General features: G+C 35.2%; 2 protein-coding genes across 2 annotated transcripts; one reads left to right on the forward strand and one right to left on the reverse strand.

Annotated features, from left to right (window-relative positions):
• Positions 1-99: 99 nt before the first annotated feature.
• CAS (calcium sensing receptor) lies at positions 100-2,863 on the reverse strand. Its single transcript, XM_086227608.1, has 6 exons — positions 2,575-2,863; positions 2,210-2,455; positions 1,472-1,664; positions 1,035-1,176; positions 815-946; positions 100-693 (listed from the first exon to the last, which is right to left on the reverse strand). The coding sequence occupies exons 1-6, from the start codon at positions 2,800-2,802 to the stop codon at positions 453-455; spliced, it is 1,182 nt and encodes a 393-aa protein (XP_086083734.1). The 5' UTR covers positions 2,803-2,863; the 3' UTR covers positions 100-452.
• Positions 2,864-5,515: 2,652 nt separating this feature from the next.
• LOC147275144 (ethylene-responsive transcription factor ERN3-like) lies at positions 5,516-6,430 on the forward strand. The gene has a single exon (XM_086227610.1). It carries the CDS (start codon positions 5,523-5,525, stop codon positions 6,270-6,272), a length of 750 nt encoding a protein of 249 aa, XP_086083736.1. The 5' UTR covers positions 5,516-5,522; the 3' UTR covers positions 6,273-6,430.
• Positions 6,431-12,805: the final 6,375 nt, after the last annotated feature.

Below are 12,805 nucleotides of genomic sequence, written 5' to 3' on the forward strand. Positions count from 1 at the left end.
ACAAATGATATCCGATTTGATTTTTTTGCAGAGAAAATTTGGTAAAATGATCTAAAAATTGAATAGTTCTGAACATAAATTTACTTTACGGAATGAAAATAATAAAAACAATGTCGGTGGAGAAAGTGAATAGCATTTCTCACAAATTAATAGAGAACAACATTGAGTTGGTTGGTCAAATACATTTTTTTGTTGGACAAGTATAGATCACAACTTAGGCTTTGACTGCAGTCTACAGGCATACAAATTCTATAGTTGAAGGCACTTTGTTTATAAGATGGAGCATAGGATGATCCCTTGCCTCTCCTTCCTTGAATTACAAAAATGAATTACTAAATATACCAATTTACATGAAATGATTTTTCATAGGACTCTACTCTAAACCAAGTATGCACATTAATATGAGCATTTTACAAGCAATGTAAAGTTCAGAAAAAGAAAACAAATGCAAGTTACTCAGATCCAGGAAGAAGCTTTCGACCAGACTGAGCTGCTGCTGTGCTGGTAGTACCAAAACTTCTGATGACTCTTGATGGTGAAAGGACCTCAGCAAAAGATAAATTGTAAGAATCGGTCCCTAAACGACTCTGTAACCATCCCTTGCCTCCAGAGAACCCATCTGCTACAATCCAGATGTTCTTAAAGCCTAGACTAGTTAGTGCCCTTGCAACTATTTTTCCTGAATCCGAGTACCTATACATGTACATGAAACAAAACCAATAACACAATAACGTCATGAATCTGATTAAGGAAAAGGATAATGAAGAACCTAAATCAGGTAGTAATAATAAATGTGGGCAATGAAAGAACTCACGAGTCCAAGATCACGATTTTGGAGCCTTTGTTAACTCTCTTGAGGTAAGCAATTTTCAAAGCTACTATCTCAGCCTCTACTTTCTTCACATTTCTGACAAGGCCTTTCAATTTGCTTGGTAGTTCTTCCAAGCTGAAAAAAGGGAGACAACAGAATTCATCGTTAGCATGCAGATCACAAAAGGTACAAAAGAGTTGATCAAGGAGGTGAAATTGCTCACGGAATAGCAATCATTTTGCTTTTGGCACTAGATGGTAGGCGGGGAATGCCAGCCTTGTCCTTGTCTTTCTCTGGTCGAATATCGATCATAAGGTAATTCTTTGCAGATATGAGATCAAGGGTTTGAGCAGGAGTAAGCGCACCTACAGTATAACACAACCATGCAGTGCACATTAGTCCATCCTTAATACATCTTCACATTACATGCATTTAGTATCATAAGAGATGATAAAACAATAAAATGTGAAGGCAGAACCCGAAACTTGCAATCTTCTACCCACTTCATATCTTCTAAAATTCAGTACTTGAATTTCAAATTGATCACTATGCAGTTCTATATGCTATTAAAGCAGGAGAAATCATTGTTTATTCTTGTTTCAAATATGTTTATAGTTCTACAGACATGAAGCAATACCATATCATAATAAGCTTATGTACCTTTGTAACCTCGGAGATTAAAAGAGATAGCAGACCAGATGGGAGGAAGAAGGAGGTATGTGAGGAATAATACTCCAGCAGTTCCAGCAATCACAACAGGATCTGCTGAAGAGATGGTCTGAACAGTTGATGAAGCAATGGGCTTGGCCTCTTCAATTACTTTGGTGGTCTGCCCTGCTGCATCAGCTACCGTCTGAGACCAAATTTATCATTCAATCAATGTATTAAGTTTTAGAAAACAGGGTGTGTAGTACACAAATCCACCTTATAATTATCCATTTTCCATTATTCAAGGATTTACAATCTCAATTTCCCCACATAAAAGTATATGAAAGTGATTGGATGTTCCACTAACGATGAATGAGTCCATTGCATAGTAAACCCAATCCAACTCCATTTTATTTCACAAAACATTCACTGACATTGTGAACCCAAAACATCTACATTTACAACAATTTAAGTTTTATAATGAACACTCTTTCTCATTACTATTCTAGTTGTCAGGTAATTGAAATTGAACACCCAATTCAAAGAACAATAACCACTTATCTCAAGGCAAAACAAATTATCCACAAAATTAACAAGTTCCTTACTATGGCATGTAGTTATGCACTGAAATGAAGCATTATATTGGGCTTAATTTCACTTAAATTGTGTGCTGATTATTGCAGCCATGGAGTGCCTAGCCAATGTACACTGCACAACTAACTGGCTTGAAATTTGGAGCAAAGTAAAAACCTTTGCAGCACTGAGAACAGGCTGTGTATCAAACCCTGAGCTTTGGATTGCTTCTTGGGCTTTCTTTGAAACCTCAGAAATTGCAGGAGAAGCTATCTTCAGCGCCTGTTCTCCAGCCTGCTTCGCAATTGGCAATGCCACATCTATCCCGGGCTTCACTGCATTGAAAATAGCTCCAAGAACCCGCTCTGTGCCATCCAAAACAGTCGAACCCACTTGCTGAACTTGATCAATTGTCTGCTCCACCTACCAGTTCATTAAAAAAAGAGAAACTTAAGAATGGGTTTCAATCCAGATCAAGGAAAACAACTAAAACTCCATTGTCTCAGCTGTCATTTCAAATGGGCATGTATAAATGTGCTTACTTCAGTAAGGGAAGAGACTATCTGATCCTTGGAGAGGCTAAAAGCCTTGGCTTCAAAGGGAGAGGTGAAGAGGGCCAAGAGAGAGATGGTCGTTGAGGTTGGTAGTGATACAGAGGTGGGTCTGAATTGGGGTTTGAGAGAAGATTTGGGTGTGGGTGATAGTGAAGGAGAAGGAGGCAGATGAGGTCTTGGAGTGACTGAGGCTCTGATGGCCATCTCCACTGCCATCTTTGCCACCTCTCAGTGGCAGAAGTTGAGTGTCTTTGATAGATCAGAATAATTTTTTGTGATGAGAAATAAGTGACCAAGATAAGGAATTTTTGGCCATTGATAAAATGGCCTTCTATGATTGGCTTGTGGTGTCCTATGTGGCATCATTAATTTTTAATTTAATAGAGCTACCCACACCAATTAATCCATTGTGGGCTCTTTATAAGTTTATAACTGATCACATTTTTATATAATGACAAAAGAAGCAGCCTTTATATACTCTGGAGAAACTTGAGCCACTATTTTAGGATGCTTCTTTTCTTGACAAGAGCCACTATGTAATCTTACTCTTGTAGCTGCATCAGCTAAATAGTTTCCTACTTTCACCCCAAAAAAAAAAAAAAAGCTTTCCTAAACAAGCAAGAGCTGTCTTTCTTAACTGAATACATATGCAGAGCAGCCTTCCTCTGCTGCAGAAAAGTTTGCCCAAGCATTTGGTCCATGCAAAATGAGAGCTAATCTTTCATAAGCAACATAAGATTGAAGAGTGTTAGGATCAAGAAGTTCGCAAGTATTAAGCGCACAGTGACATAATCAAATTTTCTTTGTTACATTGACCCTTTAACTTCTTCAACTTGGCATACCTGTGTACTGTCTGACACAACATTGGCATGGGCAATTGGACATGGTTGCCAGACACTCCAAATATGTATAAAACTTTTAGAAAACGAACGAATCCGACACTCTCACATACCCACAACGGACAGTCTATATGCATGTAGGCTATGTAGCTTAATTAGGAACTTTCACATGTGAGACTAAAGTACAAAGAATTTCCCAAAAATTGTTTATAAATTGGTGTGACATGTATGGTACTAGTGTGATATCATATAGGTAGCATTATGTCATCTCAACTACCATGTTTTTTTTTTGGCCACTTTCAACTACCATGTTTATAAAATAAGTTTTGTATGGAAGTGTATGCTAATTAGCAACGGTCTTCTTTAGTTCTCATACAGGGTGGGAATGAAAACAGGACAAAGGGTTAGAGCAGGCTAGTGTCAAGTTGGGAGGATTAGGTTGGGCTAGCTAGCTAATTTCTTTTAAGTTAATTATAGCAAAAAATTTATGCGAAATCTAATTGAGAACCTTGAGATTATTAGAGTTTTGTGGCAGAAAGTTTCGATGCTTTACCAACTGCGCAAATAGGAAAATGTAACTATGAGAAATTATATGAAGAGAATCCAACAAAAACCATGTCTACAAATCCAAACGAACCAGGGCAAAAACCAGAGAGAAAGCTATAGAGAGAGCAAGTTTATGATAAAGGGGTCATCTATGAGAAAGTGCATGATGAAGAATCCAACAGAAAAAAGCTTAAAAGTTCTGATAATTTTCAGAAGACAAGAATTCTGCAGGGATATGTATATATTCAAATATTGAATAGAAAGTAAAACCAAAAAAGCAGAGAGCATGTTCTGCATTAAGGACTTAAAAAAGACTTGCACTATGTGACAAATGCCAAACTTTAGTTCTTTTAAATTGGAAGTACCGTGAAGGTGAATATAAAGTTAGAAAGAAAACACTGTGGTTCTCTGTTTGTTTTTGGGCTTTTGAGGTGTGAATTTTGTTTCCAAGCAATTGGCGGTATACCACTTGGAGTATTAATTGGGGGTAAACAATGAGCAATTTAATAATATTATCATTCGAACATAGCTCCTGATGACACCTCATTGCAATTTGGACATATCTGCAACTACTTCTGCTAATATTCCATCCCAGATCATCACCCCGGCAGTAGGTTGTCAAATTACTAATCTACCCCTGTATGTGCATGGTGTAGTTAATTTGGACCCATATATATCAATTATTGTATGGATCTTCCCCATACACGACGGAGAATTCCAAATCATCTGTTCAACGTTTTCTGCTGTGCCAAAAAAAATACCCTTTTCTGCTGTGCCAAACCCTAGGGAACATGCTAGCTAGTGCTTCACTTGGCCCTATATATATTTAGCTAGCTCAAGAAGATTTGACCTATTTTCAAGTTCTCCATCATGGAAAATGTTCTAGCTTATATAAAAAATATTCTCTTATTAGATAAATTTTATATTGTCAAATTAGAAATTTAAATTAATATTAAATGTGTAATCGAGATTCACACTTGGATAAAAGAATATTGTTCTAATTTATAAATAAAACTTATAATCTTGTGTTAATTATTAAGTAGAAGATTTAAGACACCCTCATCCTTTATAATCTCGTATCAATTAATAAAAAATTAGCTACAGAGGCTGGTCTGGTATGTCAAATAAAGTACAAACAGATGGCCAATATATATTTACAGGTATCTACTTTTCAAATCTTCAAATACATGCTGAAGTACATATATATACCGTTCATCCATGCCTTTCCATACACTACACTCAATCTCTTTTATAATATATAGTAATTAAAAGAGACAAAATATTAATGCTTATCAACACTTCTCTTGACGTTATCTAAACTAACTTATCAATATGTTTATATAAATATATATATATATATGTGTCATTTGTTTCTCCTTGATGAGAATCTGAATTTTTCTCGTAGTCCCTGTATTATTGATTGTTTATACATGCTATTTCTTCTTAAACAAACAAACCCAGATCAGACAATCATTCTTATACTAGCGCGCTAGTCACTATATTCTATAATAATACAGATGCCCAAACCAACCCTTCTCATCTCCTACTCTCATGGACAACTTAGAGAGCACAAAATTAGTCCCAGCTGATCATCATCAACCCCAAAACCTCTGTAAAAATCACAGACACACCTCACCATCCCCACCCATCCAAACAGAAACTTTCCAGGAAAATAAAGAAGAAAGCAGTAGTACAACCATGACCATGAAGCAGCTTCCAAAGAAAGTGAACAACAATGGAAGAAGGTTTTTGGGAGTTAGACAGAGGCCATCAGGAAGATGGGTTGCTGAGATCAAGGACTCATCACAGAAGCTGAGGTTGTGGTTGGGGACTTTTGATATGGCAGAGGAGGCTGCATTGGCTTATGATAAGGCTGCAAGGCTTCTAAGAGGAAGGAATGCAAAGACCAATTTTCCATGTGATGAGGGAATGTTCATCAACACCCATGAGGAAAATTGCAGCATATTGAGAAAGAATCCAAGGCTTTATCAGCTGCTTCAACATGCAGTAATGAAGAACAATAGCCATGCAGTTAATTATGCAAGATCATCGTCTTCTTCGTCGTGTAAAGAGTTTGATTCAATTCATTTTGATAGTACAGTGCTCGTTGAAGAAACTATAGTTTGTTCTTCATCAAGTTCTGATCGTCAAGATCAAGATCATGATCATCAGGATAGAAATAAGGTGTCATTTGGTAGTTGTAAGGTTTATTCTTCTGTTGTTGTAGCTCCTTCTTTCAGTGCTACTACTACTTCTCAATGTCAACAGGAGCTTGAAGAAAAAGGTTATCAAGAGGCTTAGTCAATCAATTTGGTGTGTGCTGAAATATCCAAGCAAGCTATATGCAAATGGCCGGGTTGTTAAAGGGTCGCTATTTTATTTGTGATAAATATGAAAAACAAGAAAATAATTATAGCTAGGCACTCCTTGTAATTAATTAAATTCCGTTTCCTTTTTCAGGTTCGGAAAATAAATAATATCTGCTTTGTGCTGCCATTTTCAAATTAAGGAAAAACTTGCCTTCAGATATCGCTAGCTCATTTCATGTGATTAAGAATAACATGAATTTTGTATAAAATATGTGTGATAATATCATATAGACAGTACTGTGTTCAATACTATATATGTGAGAAAACCAGCTTTATACAGAGAAGATGTGGATTAGCATTTTTGTACTTGTAGCTATGTAAAGCTAGTTTTAACATGTTACGCAACAAGGACACGGTCGAATCATCAAAGCAAGAAAAGGACAAAAACAAAAGGTTTCTTGGTGACTTAGAGCCTCACACATTATGGTATCAAATATCAATTATTCAATTGTTAGCGCAAAAGGCGCCTCGTGTATGTAGCAAATAGAGAAGGTAATTAATTAGTGTAGGCGTGAAGAGAGACAAGACTTCAATAAAATAAAAGAGTCCTCTTCCTCTTCTTCATCATTTTTGGGTACAAATATTAAAAATTGGACTGTGAAGTAGATAGATGACCAGAAGGATTGAAGGGCATGCATACTCATTCAATTGTTAGTCTTAAGCAGTTAATGATTAATAAATGAGTCAACAATATATGTTAAACTATTCATAATTCTCTCAAAAATGAGTCAATAATGTATATCAAGTTAATTATAACTTTCTCGAAAATGAGTTAACAATATATATCAAGTCCTCATGTGTTGTAGTACATCTCACCTTACAGATTAACATGATAAATGATAAGTATGAAATAAAGATGACATTTTTGAGTCATATCATGTTAAACAATCACTAAAAGCTTTAGTTCTCAATAAATTGGTCAACAATCTACCTTCTATTTTTTTTACTAAACAATCTATGTTCATGAGCTAGTATCTACTAGATCATTTTCATATAATTCAAATAATAATTTAAAGAGAAAATTTTTACAAAGAATTGGTCCAAGCATCGTAAACCATTCAAAACAAAAAACAAAAAAGGCATAAGTAAGCAAGCCTTGCCTTTTCAGTCCATGAAAATCTGGTTTGATTACATCTGGTTACTCAATGAGCTTTTAGCTTAGCAATCTATCCATTGCATAAATTTGACCCTTCTTATTTTAATTTTCTCTATTTTTCTTCCCTTTTATCTTTTGTAAATAGTGCTGCTTTCTATTTCTTCATTTTCCACTTTATAATCTAGTGAGTGAAGTATACTATTGCATATGATCTGTGATGATCAGCTAGATCAGGATTTGCAAACTAAATGAACAAATGAGGACAAAGTTTTTTTTTTTTTGATCGAATAATGGGACAAAGTTTAGCTTGTCGTCAACTTTGGCTATCGAATGCCTATAGGTACCTAACTTTTTAACCTTCTTGTCTCAACTTGATGGCTTGTGAAAAGAAGCATAAGTCAAATTAATTGATGTAACGGTAGAAAAATCTATGTTCTGGTAATGAAAAAGTGAGCTCCTTAAGATCCAAGAGTTAAGAATGAGTTTATAATCATACTGTCTGTATGTGATAATTGCCCGTTGGGTACAATTTTCTTTGTATTTGTAATTAATGATGTGAGGTTCCCACATTTGAAATGTCCAATTCATGCATGAAACACATGATATACAGGAGTATATTCTGTTTATAGAATAGCCTAAGATACAAACTAGTTGCATAATACAACCGATTCTCTGTGCATGTAAGTGCCCCTTATTTCTACCATATACATGACAAATTCGCAATCGTTGTCATAATAATCCACATGTCATGGTGGTCACTTTCAATGGCACACATTAGCCACATGGTCAAAGCCCCCACCATCGTCATAATTAATATTCATTGCCATCGTCAATGTCATTTTCATTATCACAAGAACTATATGTCAAATTAAAGCATCCTTTGTGGGGACGAAGTGATGTAATGACAGACCAAACAATAGCCCCTATATTGAATAATTCAGAAATCAAATCTTTATATTAGGTTTGATGTTATTGGGTACAAAGGTCTCTAACTCTCTTCCATAAAAACTATAATTCATTATCTCTATCTCCCTTATTTCACAAGATGAAACTCATTTCACAAGATGAAACTCATTTCACAAAATGAAAGATGAAATAAATAGGCCCAACCAGTATATATATACATCCATTACATAAAAAATTTACTCTCAAGTCTTACCATACAAGATATTAATTTATATACAAATGTGCTTTTATAAATCCTTATATTTATCACGAATATTTACAAGCGATTGGACATACTTGAGATTTAAAACATAACAAGCGTCAACTGAAAGTACAAAAAAGCTTTTGCTCCTCGTTAACTAACTACCACTTTCATGGCTAAGCAAAAAATTACCACTCATTTGTACCAAAAAAATTACCACTTATAGATGGTACCAAAAAATCGCCACTCATTTGTAAGTCAAGATCCCACAATTACTGAGGCTGATTGTCAAACACTCAAACCAAGGGCATCTACATCTCGAATCTTTTGAATACAAGCAAGAAGAAACAACAGGGCATTAATTACAAGCCAAATTAGGATATGTTATTCCTCAGATGGAAAACTAGATACATACAATGAACCAAGAGATGTTAGAACATATTCTCTCACCAAAAATGGCACCATTTTCATTAGAATTACAAGCGAACAATAGTCAGTAAAGGGAACCAAATAGAATATCCACAGCTTACTAACATTGTCCTACTCTACCCAAATTTCCACAATCTGATGTTTCTGCTTTATTGGACTAAAATTCTATCTTTGGTACAAAGGAATTTGATACAAATTCTAGAGGTAACATCAAGCATAGAAGATTCTCTACCAACTGGGGTTCTCCATAACTGCAACTTCCTCTCACTTTCATGCAGTTATGACACTGTCCAATTGGAAACTTTCTTTCGAAGACACTTTTTCCCTTAAAAGAGAAAGAAACAAGTTCAAACTTTTAGCCCATTTGCTCAAGAAAATGACAAATAATTGGAAGCCAATTAATTACCATGACTACCAAAGTTCCAGAACCACAAGGAAAAGAAAAATTCCCATTGTCTACAGCCCATGCATCGGCTCTCTTTAACTAAACGAGAAAAGAACAAGAGTCAGGGAAGTATTAAATACATAAGATTAAAGTTACAGTGAATAGAAAAGATTTTCTCTAATGATCCATGCATACATAATTAGGAAACAATACAACAAAATAAGCATATGTATCAGTGCATTAAAATTTAAAGGGAAGCAAAATGTTTGAAGAACATAACAGGATACACATCATTCTATAGCAAAAGGGAAAGAACGAGAATCTAACAGGGCACATAGTATTCTAGCTAAAGGGAAAGAACAAGTTATTCGTGGATAAATTTCTATCCTCAAAAAGGAAATCTCACTAACTAATTCACACCAAATGTTAACAAAGATGAGAGAAGCATATCTGTTTGATAATATTTGACTACTAGATGCAGAAATTGAAACTACAACGTTATTATTGTTAGTCTATGTTATCAAAATCATCATGATGAACACAATACTCATAATACATCGGCAATACTGGCACATAGAACCACACACACACACAAGTTCATCATGATAGGTAGACCTATAGTCCAAAAACTCAATCATCCCGAGATAAATGTGCCAAAAACTCAACATCCAGTGCAAGCAAAACTATGAACCCACAACAAAAATAGACAATAACAACAGTAACAAAAGCATGTGACTAATCATCTGCGTTCAAGTTGAGAAATCAAGGAAAAAAAGCAAAAACAATTAAATGATATGCTGCCCATTTGATTCCCTGCAGTCAACTACAAAAGCTGCTACAAAAAAAAAAAAAAAAAAAAAAAAAAAAAAAAAAAAAAACCTACCAATAGCAAATAAACTAAACAATAAAGACAAGTCACCCACCATTCTGGTAGCTGCTAAAACAGAGAACAAATAAGACACTCAGAAATTCTGTTTCTTTACCTTTTAGGGTCCCGATTCGAAGCTCATACAAGATTTCATTTTTCCCATTGCTTTCCCACACTTTCTCAGAAACCAAACAGAGCAAGTTTAGTTATAGTAACAAAAGATCATATATACATAACAATGAGAGAGTGAGCGCTGGATGCAGAGGTTTATCGACCGATTCATGCTTTGTGTTTTCACAACAAATCTCCAGGAAGAGATCGATGAACCGCTGCCTCCAGTGACTCCACCCCATACAATATATACAAAAATACCCATCACAATTATTTCATAAGAGAAAACAAAAACCAGAACAACAAAAATCAGAGATGAGTAGAGCCAAAGATCCAGCACAACATATCAACCACCACAGATCTAAGAAATAATAGATCTCATGGCATTATGATTATATATAACACACATACACACACATAAGCTCACGCATGTATTTATAAAGAGAGAAATAAACAGATTAAACCAGGAATCTCAAGAATCACCGATCATTGCTCACATTTCTCTCTCTCTCTCTGCTTTGTAAAGTCACACACGGACAGTCGTACAGCGACTTTTCAAAGGGCATTCTCGGTTTATGCTTTTATGGATTTTATATGAATTTATCATCTTAGCCCCGATGATGTGTTAGCGACGAATGCAATCCTTCCACCTATGAGGCTATGATGACAAAAGGATGTACGGGTACGACGTGTCGTCTGAGAACCAGCTCAGTTGATTGCGAAATGACCATATCGGATTCGGAATCGGATATCGTTTTATTATATTCCATTTTCGTACGCATATCCAAAAATTCAAAAATAAATAATTTAAAATATAGTAATTTTGCTCATTTTCTTCAACTTTTCATCTTAAATTATGACATTTATTTAAAAAATTAACTGAGTTAACATATTATATATTATATATTTAATTATTTTTTATTTTTTTTACACACATTCTCTCTCTTCTCGCCTCTCTCATCTCTCTCGATCTCCCCTGCCTCTATATGTATGTATGTATCATTCTGCCCTTTCGTGACAGCACATAGTTAACGAAGAGCACCCAGACAGGATTCCATCTATGTACTGCAGAATAGGATACCCAAATAGGAAAACACCATAGCATAACAATTCCAGAAACAAAAAGGCTTTGAGCAAAATCCGGATCATTAGTTCTACAAATCAATTTGGAAAGGAAGTTTTTTTTTTTATTAATTAATGACATACCAACAAGGAGTAAAATTTCGGTTTTGAAGAAATTTTCGATGAAAATTTCGATTAAAATTTCAATTTCGATAAAATTAGACAAAAACGACGAAAATTGCTATCAAAATATGAAAATTTTGAATAAAACTTGACCATATGTTTATTTAACATATTATTTACTACATTGTTAAAAAACATTAAAGAAATCAAATAATATAGTAGATTTTCATGTGATATGTGATGAATATAATATGCGCCGGAGACATTACTGTTAAAAAATACTTCACTAATTAATAATTACATAATAAAATTACACGAATAACTCACCAATGCTGCAACGGAAAGTAACAAGTTTGCTCAAAGGGACTTAGAAATGGTCTTCAATAGTTAAATTAAGCCGAATTATGTTAAAATAGAACCAATCTGATGGCGGCAGCAGCGGCGGCGACAACTGTTTACCTAAAATTTCAATTTTACAAATTATCAAAATTGGAAAACCAAAACATTAAAAAAATGAAACTTCGTGATAAGGAGATAAATTTTTTTTTTTTATAATTTATGTTTATAAGTTACAACTAAACGAAACACCAAAATGACCAGATCAAACCCCAAAAAATCTCAAACCTTTTTTTTTTTTTTCCAATTGTCTAAAGACTCTAAATCTCAATCTACCTTAAAAAAAACAAAATCTTTCCTTTTTCTCTTCTTTTTTTTTTCTTTCCTTTTTTTTTTTTCTTTTCTCTTCTTTTTTTTTCTATTTTTTTTCTTTTCCTTTCTTTTCTCTTTTTTTTTTTTTCCTTTTCCTCTTCTTCCCCCAGTGCTCAGACGCCCAGTGGTCTTCCACTCTTCCCTTCCTTCTCCCTCCTTGCCCAGACGCCCAGTGATCTGCGCCCACCTCCTGCGATCAAAACCCACTCCTTGCGCCACCCGTGCCTGCGGCTTGCCTCCTCCCTCCTTCCCCAGCCAGCCCCCTCGCCTCATCCCTCCTTCCTCGGCCAACCTCGCGTCGTCGCTCGCCTCCTCCCCCACCTCGTCACCGGCAAAATGCACAACGAGATCGTCTTCAAGCTCGTCCTCAACAGCCATACCATCGAAGACGACTTTCTCGGCGCCAAGGTGATGTGGACGACCGAAGGGTAGAGACAGTCGCGAAATTTCGCCGACATTTTACAAAATTGCACGTGAAACTGCTTCAAAATTTCGCCGAAAAGTTAACGAAAATTAACGGATATGGTATAAAATTT

The sequence above is a fragment of the Dryas octopetala genome, chromosome 9, assembly GCF_963921425.1.
Source record: "Dryas octopetala chromosome 9, drDryOcto1.1, whole genome shotgun sequence".
NCBI lineage: Eukaryota > Viridiplantae > Streptophyta > Magnoliopsida > Rosales > Rosaceae > Dryas > Dryas octopetala.

Bases quoted from the DNA above. Each gene is read 5' to 3' on its own strand.
- CAS (XM_086227608.1), bottom strand. From the start codon at position 2,802: ATGGCAGTGGAGATGGCCATCAGAGCCTCAGTCACTCCAAGACCTCAT. The intron at 1,177-1,471 runs GTACATAAGCTT...GTTATACTGTAG, and splicing joins TAATCTCCGAGGTTACAAAG to GTGCGCTTACTCCTGCTCAA. The intron at 947-1,034 runs GTGAGCAATTTC...CCCTTTTTTCAG, and splicing joins AGCAAAATGATTGCTATTCC to CTTGGAAGAACTACCAAGCA.
- LOC147275144 (XM_086227610.1), top strand. From the start codon at position 5,523: ATGGACAACTTAGAGAGCACAAAATTAGTCCCAGCTGATCATCATCAA.